Below are 13,703 nucleotides of genomic sequence, written 5' to 3' on the forward strand. Positions count from 1 at the left end.
GAGAAACTTCCTGACAGTTAGAACAATTAACCAGTGGAACAACCTGCCTCCAGAAGCGGTGAATGCGCCAACACTGGAAGTTTTTAAGAAGAAACTGGACAGCCATTTGTCCGAAATGGTATAGGGTTTCCTGCCTGAGCAGGAGGTTGGACTAGATGACCTCCGAGGTCCCTTCCAACTTTATCATTATTATTATTAAGTACAACAGTGCCTATACAAGGAAAAGATTGGGTGTTCGGACTCTTTAATTTTAGGAGAGAAGAGAGACTTATAGAATGATTATTTGGGTTAGTTGATTCTATTCCAGAGTTCTGAAATTCAGGTCCCTTTGTGAACTGGTTTGTAAAAAGGGATCTAAACAATGAATCCAACACCGATAATCATAGATTATTCGAACATGTGAATATGTATTTAGATATTTTAGGATTCATTGCTTGAATGGATATTTTTTAAAGCATTGGGCAAATGTGTGAATGTTTCAATGGGAATTATTTTAAAAAGCTGAAAACCTCTAGGCTCAGATACAATATGCCTGCAACAACTAAATATATTTTCTTTGCTTGCTAGCTTATCATGAAACTTAGCTCTCCATTAGGAGATGACGGGGACTGAATTGATTTATGCTGTGATGCTGCAAGGCAATTTCTGGATCTAGTGAAAATTGTAGGCAGGTTCCAAATCACTTTTTCTTGATTGTTACCTCTGCCACATCACATCACTACAGAATGTGAAGTGGCGAGACAGTATGCTATTAGAGTTCCTGTCCTGACTGATTAAATGTCAGATTTTAACCAACCTCGTGCACCGTGAAATATAGGACTGTAGATTGAGAGCCAGTTTGGTCTAGTGGTCAAGGCACCAGGCTAGAAACTGGGAGACAATGACTTCTAGCCCTGCCTTAGGCATGAAAGTTAGTTGGATGACTTTGGGCCAGTCACTTTCTCTGAGCCCAATGCACCTCAGAGAGCTTTTGTTGTGGGGAAGGGGCGTTCAGAAATGTGAAAAGAATACATAACTACATAACTAAAAATAGGAGGGGGAAAGAAGCATTAGGTATGTTTACCCCTTTTAAGTTATTTCTAAAAATAATAAACATGGGATAAAAATAAATAAAATTGTTGCTTGCATTGGCCACTGGCATGATCAAAGAAGGAACCATTATGGCTTCAAAAGCATGCAAAACAGATCCCACATTCCACAAACAGACATGATGTGGCTTTGCTTTTTGGGAGTTTGGATACGGAAATAGTTTTTGCAGCTGCAGAGAAACTTAAAGTTGACAGAATGTCTGCACTTGACTGTGTTGAAACTGATAAAAGAGATGTTGCTACTTGGAAAATTGGGGGGGGGAGAGTGTTGTAAACATTATCCACGTCACACATAGATCAGGGGGTGGAGAGACAGTGTTCCACATGCTCTGCATTTTGAACATTGCCTAGAAATACTGGGTCGCACTTCCCTCACAAGTTTCTGTTTTTAGCGGGCTAGAAGTGTGAGAGATAGCTTCACTGTCTCTATCTTAAATAATTATACTTTTAATAATTGATTTAATCCAGGACACACTTTCATTTGCCTGGAAAGTTCTGATCAGTAGGAATGACTAGATCAGGGGTGTCAAACTGCCGGCCCGCAGACTGGATGCGTCACGAAGCCACGCCCACCCCATTGCCGGCAATGGCAAACCGGCCCAATACGTTGTGTGACATCACATGACGTCGCGGGTTTGACATACCTGGACTAGATGCTAGATTTTTCTCTGCATTTGTAATTATCTAACTGAATGGTATGAAAGATTCACCCCAGTTCAATATTTGTGATAACATTTAGTCTGATTTTGCTTATTGCCTGATTTCACAAATAAAAGCTGGTTTGGTCTAGTAGTTAAGGCACCAGGCTAGAAACCGGGAGACTGTGAGTTCTAGTGCCATCTTAGGCATGAAAGCCAGCTGGGTGACTTTGGACAAGTCACTCTTGGACCAATTTACTTCACAGGATGGTTGTTGTGAAAAAAAAAATAGGAGGGAATATCGGATATGTATGCTACTCTGAGTTATTTATAAAAATAATAAAGATGGGATACAAATAAATATGATAGCATAATACCTTTTGAGAGAGAAAGAGAGTTATTAGAATTGAGATGGGTGCGTTGATTGAAATTTGCAGTGCACATTGTTGGGCTTGACTTGATGATTTTCCAACTTTGAAAAAATCCTTTCCCAAGGATCTGCTTCCGCAAAAAGTTTCTTAGGTGAAAAGGTGGCTGTTCTAGGGGATCTTTAGGGATCATTTGCAATCAGTGGCCCATATATAATGTCGAATTTTAGCTAGTATTCTCAGTATTTGAACTGTACATTAGGTTATCAGTTTTATTAATTCATTTTAATACTGATTTTGTATTTTGTTTTAAATTGTAAATTCTGTAAGCCATCTAGAATTGTGCAGGTTTCAAGTGATAGATGGTAGCACATTAATAAATTTACAATGTCAATTTTTACAGCTATTTACTTATCCACAGCTCCAAGTGGCTAAGAAGTGTTTTAAAAAGTATAAGACTTAAAACTGATTTCAACAACCGTACTTGGTGGAAACATATCGTTGCATTTAAAGAGCCCCAGGTTAGGGACATTTGGGTCTAGGAAAGATGGAAATTGCTTTTGACACCTATTGGGAGTTTCAGTTACAGAAGGTGAAGTTAATGTTATCATCCTCCTTTCTGGATCCTTAAGGAAACACCAGCCTTGGGTCTTCATGGAAAATTTTACATGGAAAATTTTAAGCTAGAATGATGAATATGAGAAATATCATAATTAATGTGTGGTTCTTTTTTCTGTGATTAAGCTGACATAGTGTGCTAAGTTATATTTGGTTTATTTGGTTTTGGATTAGCATGTTTATAAACCTAGTCAATGTGGCTTGTTGGTGCTATAATTAAAAGAAACTGTGACTTAGCAAGATTTGTGAGCCTAATCCTATTTTTTGACAAAGATGGCCACCAATAGGAGTGCAAAATGTCTCAAGCTTGAAAAATTCAATCTTTTCAAAATTATTCCAAATTTAAAACAACTTCATTTCAATCCTTCATTTCAATTTTAATATTGGAACATCCTAAAGGAAAATTGTCTTGAGACTTTTGGGGAAGACAGGTCCTCACAGACTAATGGGAAATCTTGCAAGAAGTGAAGGCATTAACTATAATGCTTGACAAAAAAAAATTGAAGACTGAAATTCTAGAGTTCTTCAAAAATGCCACATTCTGCTCTTCTTAAATGTGGGGTAAATTTTAAGTAAATATGCTTGGTTTTTCACTCCTTTGGATTGCCCTTTTGCTTTTGTCCAGTTGTTTTAAAATAAGATTTAGGAGAGGAGAAGGATAGACTGCAATTTTATGTATTTATCTCTGCTTTTCTGAACTGTGCATCAAAAAAAAACCCCTTTATTTGAATTCCTAGAACAAGTTTAACGTCTGGAAGAGAGTTGGAGAGTGATTATAATCAAATGTGCTGGGATAGAAGAGGAGAATTAGAGCACAAAGTTGGGAGGGGAATTTCAGCAGAGACTTTAGAATTGGGAGGAGCAATGTGAAAAGGCATCTCTTGAATCATACATTCCAGTCAATTTTCAGATGCTCACAAGATGACTTCCTACATATCCTGCCCCTTCCTACATATCAGCTCAAGATATTTGAAATGCACACTCCGAGGTGCCCAGAAGAAGGGCCTATAACAGGCTGTGTCTGTCTTTTAGAGGATAAAAATATGCTAGTGATTTCTCCACTCCTGCTTTTCAGTACATTTGTTCAGTGTTGAATTGTATAGTAGAGGGCTAGATCTTTCTAGTCCTGCTGATCATTTTTTCCAGGACCCATAAAGGACTTCATGCTGAAATAAATCACTATCCATGTGAACGTTTCATACACACTGAATGTGAGAGCTAGAGAAAGAAATGTTAAATGCAGTAAGGCTCAGTTTTAGCAGTTGTGGATTCAGTCTCTTAGTTGTAGCCATGCAAATGTTTGCATAGTCCCCTTTATGTTTATACATGTTGTTATTAACAATAGCTTACATACATGACAAAGAGACCCACAGTGACAAGACCAGAGCTGAGCTGTTCCTTCTGCCAGTCTGCAGTGAAGACACACACACATACACACACACACACACACACACAGTCATGTTGATGAGCTGTCCACATAGCTTTGTCCAAGAGCCACTTGGGTCAATACACAGATGTCCAGGGGCACAGTCAAAACAACAGACAAGGAGAACTTGAGGATTAGAATCCATTACATGGCAAGAAAATAATTGAGCTTGTAGGAAGCTCAATATGTGGTTTATTTGCCTGAACTAGTAAAAAGTGGGCATAATAGCCACAGAAGTAAAACTAAAGTGTCCCAGCAGATTCGTATCTTCAAATGCAAATCACTTTGTTTGTAGCCTGATTTAAGCTAGGGAAAACAGAGGCAAAAGGTGGGTGCAAAAACTGTGGATAAGATACTTTGCTCACTGCTGTTCCTTGGAAATAAATCATCATCCAATCTTTTGATGGCAACTTATGCTGGAAGACAGCTATCTGCTTGTGTCAGATTTCATTGTCTCATTCATTCACACTAAGGCAAGAAAAAAATATCAAAGAGCTGGGTGCCTTCACAGCATAAGAAGATGGCAGGTATGAAGGAGAACACTAAAAGGATAAGGATGGCAGTCCTGTGTTTTGTTCCTATTAATGCGGTAAAATGGCTTCCAGCATTGAGGGAAGCAATGAAAAATGAGTTCTTGGTTGGCTTTGTATCCATTTTGTTATGAAGCTGTGACAGAGTCAGTGACAGAAGCTGTGTGAATACTCATAAATCCTTCAGGAAATCTTGTGGTTTTTATTTTTATTTTTTTGCCTTTTAAACAAGGAGTCTGCAATTTTGCTCCGTGCTCTATGAAATTGTTTTCACAGAGCAGAATCAACAGATTGTTAAATACATTGATTAAACTGAAATAACCTTGTGGCTGAATTGTGCTGCAATTGATGCATTAGTTTCTTTTAATATACCACAGGGACCTTGCTTTTTGTAACAGTGCAGTGCCAAACAGATAATGGCAGTGAATTTAAAATGCAGATCTGCCTGAAATATATGTTAGAGGTGGGGAGAGACTTCAAAGTCCAAAGGGACAGGCAAATGAAGAAAGGTTAATCTTTTGCCCCATTAGTGTGGGCTTAACTAATTTGGATTTTCCATATGTGATGCTTTAACTCTTTGTATTTCCTGAATTTTAATTTATACAAAGATATGTACATTAAAAGAAAAATGTACATTTAAATGCATATACATGGAACATTTTAAACAAATCTACTTTATCTTTGGGGAAAAGGCAGCCTTTTTCTGTAGTGGTCCCTGCTCTATGGAACATCCTCCCTTTGGAGATCCCTGTTAGCCTTTGCAAGGGCCTAAAAACCAGACTTTGTTCCTGAGCCTGGGGCACTGGATGTGCCAAGAACCCCATTTCCTGGCTATATTGCTTCTGTATTTCTTGATCAAATATCCTTCTCTTGTATATGTTGAATTGAATGTTTTTAATGTTACTTACTGGTTTTCCAGTTTTTATTGTTTTTAGATGTTTAAGCGCAATATATTTTCTGAATTGTAAGCCTCCCAGAATCATTGACTGAGATGGGTGATCACAGAAATTGAATGAATGAATGGATGGATGGATGAATAAATAAAAATGCATTCAAAAATGTATATATCAGCAAGCAAAGGTGGGGGTGGAAAAAACATGCAGAAGTGTCCCTTCTCTTAAAATGGATTGGCAATATCCTACTTTAATATAGATGTGATAGAGTTGGTTTTAAAAAAACACTGTTTGTCTTAGCATATCTAATTCTGATAGATGTGACATTTTTATTCTGTTTGTTAAATAGGATTCAGGAAGATATCCAATTAAATATGGAATAAAATATAAAACATGGCTCTCCCTCTGGAATTTTGCATGAGACAATGCTTGGGCCCTCTTTTCTGTTTTTAAAATACATAGCTTGAGAGATCTATTTGATATTAAGGTCAAATAGGAGTTCAGAGTTAAACACAGAAAGGTGCTCACATCCCACTTGTCTGCAACTCCTTAATATGGCTGTGTTTTTTCTTGTGATAGTCTCAGGAAAAGGCATGTTTAATTTCAGGAATTGCAAAGCGGTCCTTGTGTGAGCCTCTTTGTGCTTAGAAGCATTTTTAAGCAATGCCTAGCCCTCCTAGATAACCTGTGCCATTGCTTTGTAGCATCTTGTGTCATGGTAGAGTCAAATTAGAATAGTGGCTTTGGGTAATACATGTACAAGTAGTCCTTAACTTAGAACCATTCTTTTAGTGATCATTCGAAGTTACAATGGCACTGAAAAAAGTGACATAACTGTTTTTCAGACTTACAACCATTGCGGCATGCCCATGATCATGTGATCAGAATTTGGGCGCTAGGCAGCTGGCATGTATTTATGACAGTTGCACTGTCCTGGGGTCATGTGATCACCATTTGTAATCAGCCGGTTTCCGACAAAGTCAATTGGGAAAGCTGGATTCACTTAACAACTGGCAAAAAGATTGTAAAATGGGACAAAAGTCACCTAACCAACTGCCTTGCTTAGCAGCGGAAAGTTTGGGGTTAATTATAAGTCAAGGACTAACATTTATATCGGGAACCTCTTCTGGGAGTTTAGAATGATGTGCTGGTTCTTTCTCCCTATTCCAATTTGTCCTTGCAGCAACTCTTAAAAGGTAAGCTAGCCTGAGGATAACTGACCCAACATTACCCAGAGGGTATATCCTGAACTAGAATATCCTAGTACCTCATTCAGCACTGATGCAAAGATACTATTACAGTGTCCTCGATTGACTAATTTAAAAACTTACTAGAGTTGTGGACTTTAAAACATGGGATAGGAACAAAATTGGATAAAATATATTTTGAATCCTGCTTTGAAGTCTCATTAAGTAGATATTTTTTTTAGCATACAGTTTGGGTTAAAAAAAATTCATACATTTGTACAAATCTCCATTTTTTGTAGATTGGGGGAATATGATAATTAATGAAAACAATCTCATATTTTTAAAGAATATTTCTTCCAGTGCTCTGGATATAATCCCAATAAGAAAATGGCATAGTACACAGAGAAACCAAAAATCCAGAATTATAAAACAGAATTTTTCTTTTTTGACAAAATAGACTTTTTTTGCCTGTTGGCTAAAGTTTAGTCAAAGTCGATCATAGTTGACCAAGTGTTCATTGAATTGGAGTGCTTAATTATATACTACAATTTTTCCCCCATTTCTACTCCTAACCTCTCAATCTCACATCCCACAATTTAAATATAAAATAATTACTTTGTTTTAAATTAGGAGTCCTTTTCTGAGCTTTAGAATGCATGCTGGAAAAAAGGTGTAGTACATAAAAAAGCAGGGTAGAAGCTCAAAATTTGTAAGAATGAAATAACGTGTTTCCTTGCGTCTTTACTTTGAGGTTAGTAATCTTGATTAAAGATATTTCCCTGGATATTGGAGAGAATCTGAATTTAAAATGGAAAGTAAAAATATAGGACCAAATTTAAACGTTTGTATTGTGCAGTCTGGCTCTGAAATTAATAGGGTACAACAATAGGGTGTATAATAAGAAATTAAAAGAGCCTATAACTCTTTTCTGAAATTATATACAAAATTATATTTTTTAATGTTAGAGAATTCTGGATTTTTAACATTCATTTATATCATTAATTCAGTTTCTGTTGTGGGGAAGCAAACACTTGACATTACCAAACTGTAGGAGTTTTGCTAGATGTAGCACATATATTTTTGATATCTAATTATAAGGATTTAATTGGTTTTCTGGGTTTTTTTATGGACACTGTGCTATTAAGGAATGATTTCTGCATCTGTGCCTTTTCTGCCCTTGTATGAAATTGTACAACTTCAGAGCCTTCCCCATAATTTCTTGCATAGTTTTCAGGAGTTTTTCAGTTTTTAAGAAGAAATGAACACCTAACATGCATTTTAAATGCAAGCATAAATAAACGCCTGGATTCCTGGCAGGTTTGACCAAATAGCAGTTTATGTAGCTTTCAGTTTGTCTTTTTCTCTTTTCCCTAGTGTTGTTTTGAGCTGTTGCAAGATGAGAATAATTTTCCTTTGTTTTGAGTTGTTGCTGGAACATCTCTAGCTATGCCTGTATTTGCATCTGTTTTTTTCCAGAACAAAGTCGCCGTGATGATTTGGAGAGCTTGGGCTATGTACTGATGTACTTCAATCTTGGCTCGTTGCCTTGGCAAGGCCTAAAAGCTGCCACAAAACGACAGAAATACGAGCGCATCAGTGAAAAGAAGATGTCAACACCCATTGAAGTGCTCTGCAAAGGCTATCCTTGTAAGATTTCCCTGTACTTATTTTCAAGTTCTAAGTTCTTCTTAGTGGTATAGGCATAAGCACGCCCAATTTTATAATCCTAATCTAGTTTTTTGTCGCCCATCTTATCAACTTAAGTGGAAGGTCTTTATTCTGTTTGCAAAATATTGGACAGCACTACAGGTTTTCCTGTGAATCTTATCTTTAGTAGCCATTTAATAGCAGTTTAATTCAGAAATAATTATGGAGGTACCCTTGAGTGAAGAAAGGTTGCATTGAGTCTCAGATTTTTGGAGTAAAAACCATAGAGATTAATAGCTGTTAGAAAGCGGTATGCAGGTTATATGTAATTTGTATGAATCTAGAAGGGAAAGCTGCACATTTAGATGGCTCCATAAGTGAACTGGAGGAAAAAGATGAAAATAGTACCAAGGATAAGGGTGAATAAATAATATGTTTACTTGAGCGGGGGGAGTGCAGAATTAGGTTCAGTTTTGGAAAAGATCCAGAGAACCAGGGCCAAAATAGCTAGATCCTCTTCTAGTGACGAGGCAAAGGGGAACTCCAGAGAGGATTTTAATAGCTAGAATAGATTAATCCTGTCTCCAACATATCCAGCTTAATTTTAATTTTAAAAGAATCAAAAAAGATGAATTTTCATCTTTTGGGCCTTTAGCCTGGTATCTGCAAACCTCAATGTGCCATTGGGTAGCTGCTGCCTTGATGTTTGCTTGCCATTTTTTCTATTTTTGTAACTAAAAAAAGTTAAATGGGAAGATATCTTGCTAGAAAGCTGGCACAATTGAGAACTGCAAATATTTCCAAGAATATTTCAGTAGTCTGTGTATATGCCAGAGGTTTTTCTAAAACCCCTGATATATGTAAACTGATATATACCAGATTTTTTTTCTAAACAGAAAAAAATGTAGGGATTTGTAGCTCAGTTTGGGATCTACCTGTTTATGAAAAAAGGCAAATGATTTGGAGATGGTTAAAAAGGGTAATTGAGAGCAAGTCTCCCTGGTTTGTCTTTTAATATGAGCAGTGGTGGCGCAGTGGTTAGAATGCAATATTGTGCCGACCGCCAGCAGTTTGATTCTCAACCGCTCAAGGTTGACTCAGCCATCCATCATTCCGAGGTCAGTAAAATGAGGACCCAGATTGTTGGGGGCAATATGCAGACTTTGTAAACCACTTAGAGGGGGCTGTAAAGCACTATGAAGCACTGTATATAAATCTAAATGCTATTGCTAAGGGCTATTAACGGTTATTGTGTGATTGGCCACATCCATCATGGCAGTCATTTTGAGGAACGTTCATAGTGGGCTTTCAGAATTCCAAATTTTTCCCCTGTCTCCAAATGTTTGGAGGCTCCTGTTTTATCTAGATGACTAGCATGACCCACTTCACTTCTCAAGATTAATGTGTGCATTGCAGACAGAAGGCTTTCGCTACTCTCTCAACTGGACTAGTGCTATTGGGAGCTATAACATGAAACTATATATATAGGTGGGGTGGGGGTGGTGGAATAACAGCGCCAGAGAGGAGTAAAATTGTTCCTGCTAATTATTCCTTGTTGCCGTCTCTCATTTCTCCCCCAGCTGAGTTCTCTACATACCTCAACTTTTGCCGTTCACTGCGGTTTGATGACAAACCAGATTACTCTTATCTGAGGCAGCTGTTCCGCAATCTCTTCCACCGCCAGGGTTTCTCCTATGACTATGTATTTGACTGGAATATGCTCAAATTTGTGAGTAACCCTAATTTTTAAAGGAGGCTAGCTGGTATAGTAGAATTATTTGCATACCAGAGAGCTGCAGATAGATGGGGGGAGGGACTAAAGGCTAAGGATGCCTATGAAGCCTTTCTCTCTTTAATGCGGGATTAGGTTTTTGCATCCCTGTAGTGCAGTGGTTCTCAACCTGTGGGTCGGGACCCCATTTGGGGTCGATCTACCATTTCACGGGGGTCGCCAAGCAAGGCTATCCGCCATTTTTTTGTCCGCCTTTTTTTCCCCCTTTTCCGGCGGGTGCCTTACCTCCCTTGGGCTGGGCCAGCTGGTGGTCGGCTTGCTCCGTCTCTGCCACTTGCCAGCTACGCCTCGGCCGGCGCAGGGGGCGGAACCACGCATGCGCAGCGCTCCCGGGCAGGGAAAGTCCTCGACCTACGACCGGTTGGGTAGTCCTCGACTTACGACCGGTTTAGTCCTCGACGTACGACCGGTTTAGTCCTCGACTTACGACCGGTTGGGGTCGCGGCATTAAAAAGGTTGAGAATAACTGCTGTAGTGCAAATTTGCCACTATTTTCAACCTGGTTCCCTCCAATGTGTTGGACTTTGGTTCCTGTAATATACAACTAGCAGGAGGTAGTTGGTGGTTGGGATGAAATCCTGTATTTATGGGGTTCTAAATTGAGAAGATTTCTTTGTGAAATAGGTTTTTCAATGTGCTGCTTATAGTGGCTTTTATGGTGCTTGCCTAAAAAGTAGCATCAAGACCTCAGTGGATAAGAACTCTAAAGGCAGCCCAAGACAGATCCAGGTCCTGTATATTTTCTTATTGACCCATAGCCACAAGCCCAGTGGCAAGACAGAAAAGTGGGAAGTGCCCACATTTTGCTTCTTTCTAAGATAGTTACTACAGTAAAACAAGCTTAATTTTCTATATTTTAAGATGTTAAGTTCCAAAGGTGCATCTGTTCTCCAAGTGCCTTTATGTTTTACCAACACGATAATGGATTCTGATATTTTAGTGAATCTTCAGTTGGAATATTGCTTGCCCAGATTTCCTTTCCCTTAGGACAGCAGAACTGAAAGGATAAATACTGATGTGCATCAAAAGGTGAATGTGTAAACAAAGAGCTTGATGGCTACGGGCTTACACACACATACTTCTTGTCCCACTCAGAAGTGGAGGAACCTGGGAAAGCTCTGCAAAATAGACTCTGATTCAGTAGGCAGAAATCAGGGAGTTTTGCTTCTCAGATTTTCTCAGCAGCTGTTGCAGTTGTTCATGCATGTGCATAAGGTGATTTATACTTCTCAGCAGTTATTAAAGCCTTGTGGGGCATTAAATATTTCAGGGAGCAGCCCGGAATCCTGAGGATATGGACCGGGAGAGGCGAGAACATGAGCGAGAGGAAAGGATGGGGCAGCTCCGGGGTTCTGCCACACGGGCACTGCCTCCTGGCCCTCCTGCTGGGGCCACTGCTAACCGCCTCCGCAATGTCGCTGAACCCATGGCCTCCACACCCACTTCCCGCATCCAGCAGTCTGGTGAGTGGACAGAAAATCGCACGCAAGCCTTTAGTGGTAGCAGAAGTGTAGCCCGCCCTGTGGATCTATTGCCCACTTCCGTACTTTCTTTTCATCTAAAATCCTGACTGCTCGACCCTATCTTCTGTTTTGGAAAATTTCTCACTCTGAAAAATAAGGCTAAAAAAAAATTAAAGGAATCTCTTATTCAAGCTAATAAAGAGTAAATCTATTTCAGTTTCAAAGCTTCAATAGATTAATCCTAATTATGGAACCTATTGAGGAACAAGTCCATTTTCTTTCCAGTATTGGAAGTAGGAGCTCTCTTTCCTTTCAGAGTACAAATCCAACATATCCACTATCCCAGGGCCCATAGAACATTAGCCTTAGTATGTCATATGTTCCCACCCTTTAACTTTTTCTTCCTTTTTCTTTTCCTTCTTTCTTCTCTCACCTTTGTTTTCTTTATATAACTGCAAAATTTTAGTGTTATAAATCATAGCAATTACTCCCTTCTTGCCAGGAAACACATCTCCCAGGGCAATTTCACGGGTAGACAGGGAACGCAAGGTCAGCATGAGGTTACACCGAGGAGCCCCCGCCAACATCTCCTCGTCTGACCTCACAGGACGGCAAGAAGTCTCACGGATTTCAGCGTCACAGGTGAGTTTCTTTTGATGATCCTGTTTCACTGGGGGGGGGGAGGAAATTCTGCACTGTCTTTTCTGATAAAAATGATCAGATCAGGGCACAATAAGACCAGCAATAAAAGCTTAAGTAGATCAGGCACTGAACTGATCAGGCAAAGAGAGGATAAATATTGTTGATATGTGGTACCTCAACTTCCTTTGATTCTGAGAACGATCTAAAAGTAGTCCTTGGTTTATAGCCACTTGTTCAGTGACCCATTGAATTTACAATGTAGTTACAATGGGGCCTTCAATTTCTGGACATCACAGCAGACCTGCTACACTCTGTGCTTCCCCCACCACTCACACATACTCTCCCACCTAGTAGCAGCCATTTCCCTATGTGCCAGCAGGCTTGCAAGTCACCTGAGACTTGCAACTTCCTGCCAGATTCCCTGCTGACTTTGATTGTTGGTAGCTGGCAGGAACTTGCAAGGAGATGCTTGCTCAATAGGAACTTTAGAGATTTCTGTAACGAAGCAATCCAGGAAGTATAAGCCTTCACAGACCATACGAACACTGTGGATTCAAAAATCAAGTAATACCAATACTTGGTAAGATACCAAGGACAACAGGCTGGCATTCCTAGACTGAGGTTCTGACTGGGACCATTGGCAACCTAGAAATTGAGATCTACAGGAAACCAATACACAGAGACCAATACCTGCTGTTTGACTCCCACCATCCACTTCAACACAAACTAGGAGTCATCATAGGACAGACAAAATCCCCACCCCCAGGGTTGCCCAAAAGAAGAAAAACAGGCACCTGGCAATTCTTAAGCCTGCCTGTGTCCAGATTGGGCTTTTATTGAGTCAACATCTGGATCCAACAAAAGAATGGCAGACAAAGCTGAGACTCAAAGTCAACAGAAGAACTTGGTCATTCCTTACACCGCTGGTGAATAGGAGAAGCTAAAACAGATATTTGGAAAACACCACATACCTGTGTTCTTCAAACCCCCCAACACACTAAGAGAGAGGCTTGTCCACCCTAAAGAGCGGATACCAAAAGATAAGAGTAATGTTGTGTATGCAGTCCAGCACAGTGGACTATTCAGAATTCTACATTAGAGAAACCAAGCCAGCACAGGGAAAGAAACACCACAAGACCAGAATCGGCAGTACACCTTCAGAAGAAAAAGGAACTATTTGAGGACAATAATGTTCACATTTTGGATAGGGAAGATAGATGGTTTGAGAGAGGAGTGAAGAAGTCCATTTATGCCAATATGGAAAATCTTTCCCTCAGTAGAGATGGAGGCCACAGACACAAACTGTTCCCCACTCTTTCTTATGCTGCTTTTCCATCATTCCCCAGGAAGATTGAGACCACTTCACAGGCTCACCAGGGAGGCTACTCTTAATGACCCAATTAGGGTAGAG

The 13,703-nt window shown here is 39.5% G+C and overlaps 1 protein-coding gene across 1 annotated transcript in view; it reads left to right on the forward strand.

The window, feature by feature from the left end:
* CSNK1E (casein kinase 1 epsilon) overlaps positions 1-13,703 on the forward strand; it is a 38,908-nt gene that overhangs the window by 22,403 nt on the left and 2,802 nt on the right. The window contains exons 6-9 of the mRNA XM_015817255.1: positions 8,225-8,395; positions 9,976-10,124; positions 11,458-11,650; positions 12,153-12,292. Coding sequence (XP_015672741.1) covers positions 8,225-8,395; positions 9,976-10,124; positions 11,458-11,650; positions 12,153-12,292 — 653 coding nt within the window. The remainder of the gene's footprint in view (positions 1-8,224; positions 8,396-9,975; positions 10,125-11,457; positions 11,651-12,152; positions 12,293-13,703) is intronic.

The sequence above is a fragment of the Protobothrops mucrosquamatus genome, unplaced genomic scaffold, assembly GCF_001527695.2.
Source record: "Protobothrops mucrosquamatus isolate PMUCROS unplaced genomic scaffold, P.Mucros_1.0 scaffold569, whole genome shotgun sequence".
Classification (NCBI taxonomy): Eukaryota; Metazoa; Chordata; class Lepidosauria; order Squamata; family Viperidae; genus Protobothrops; species Protobothrops mucrosquamatus.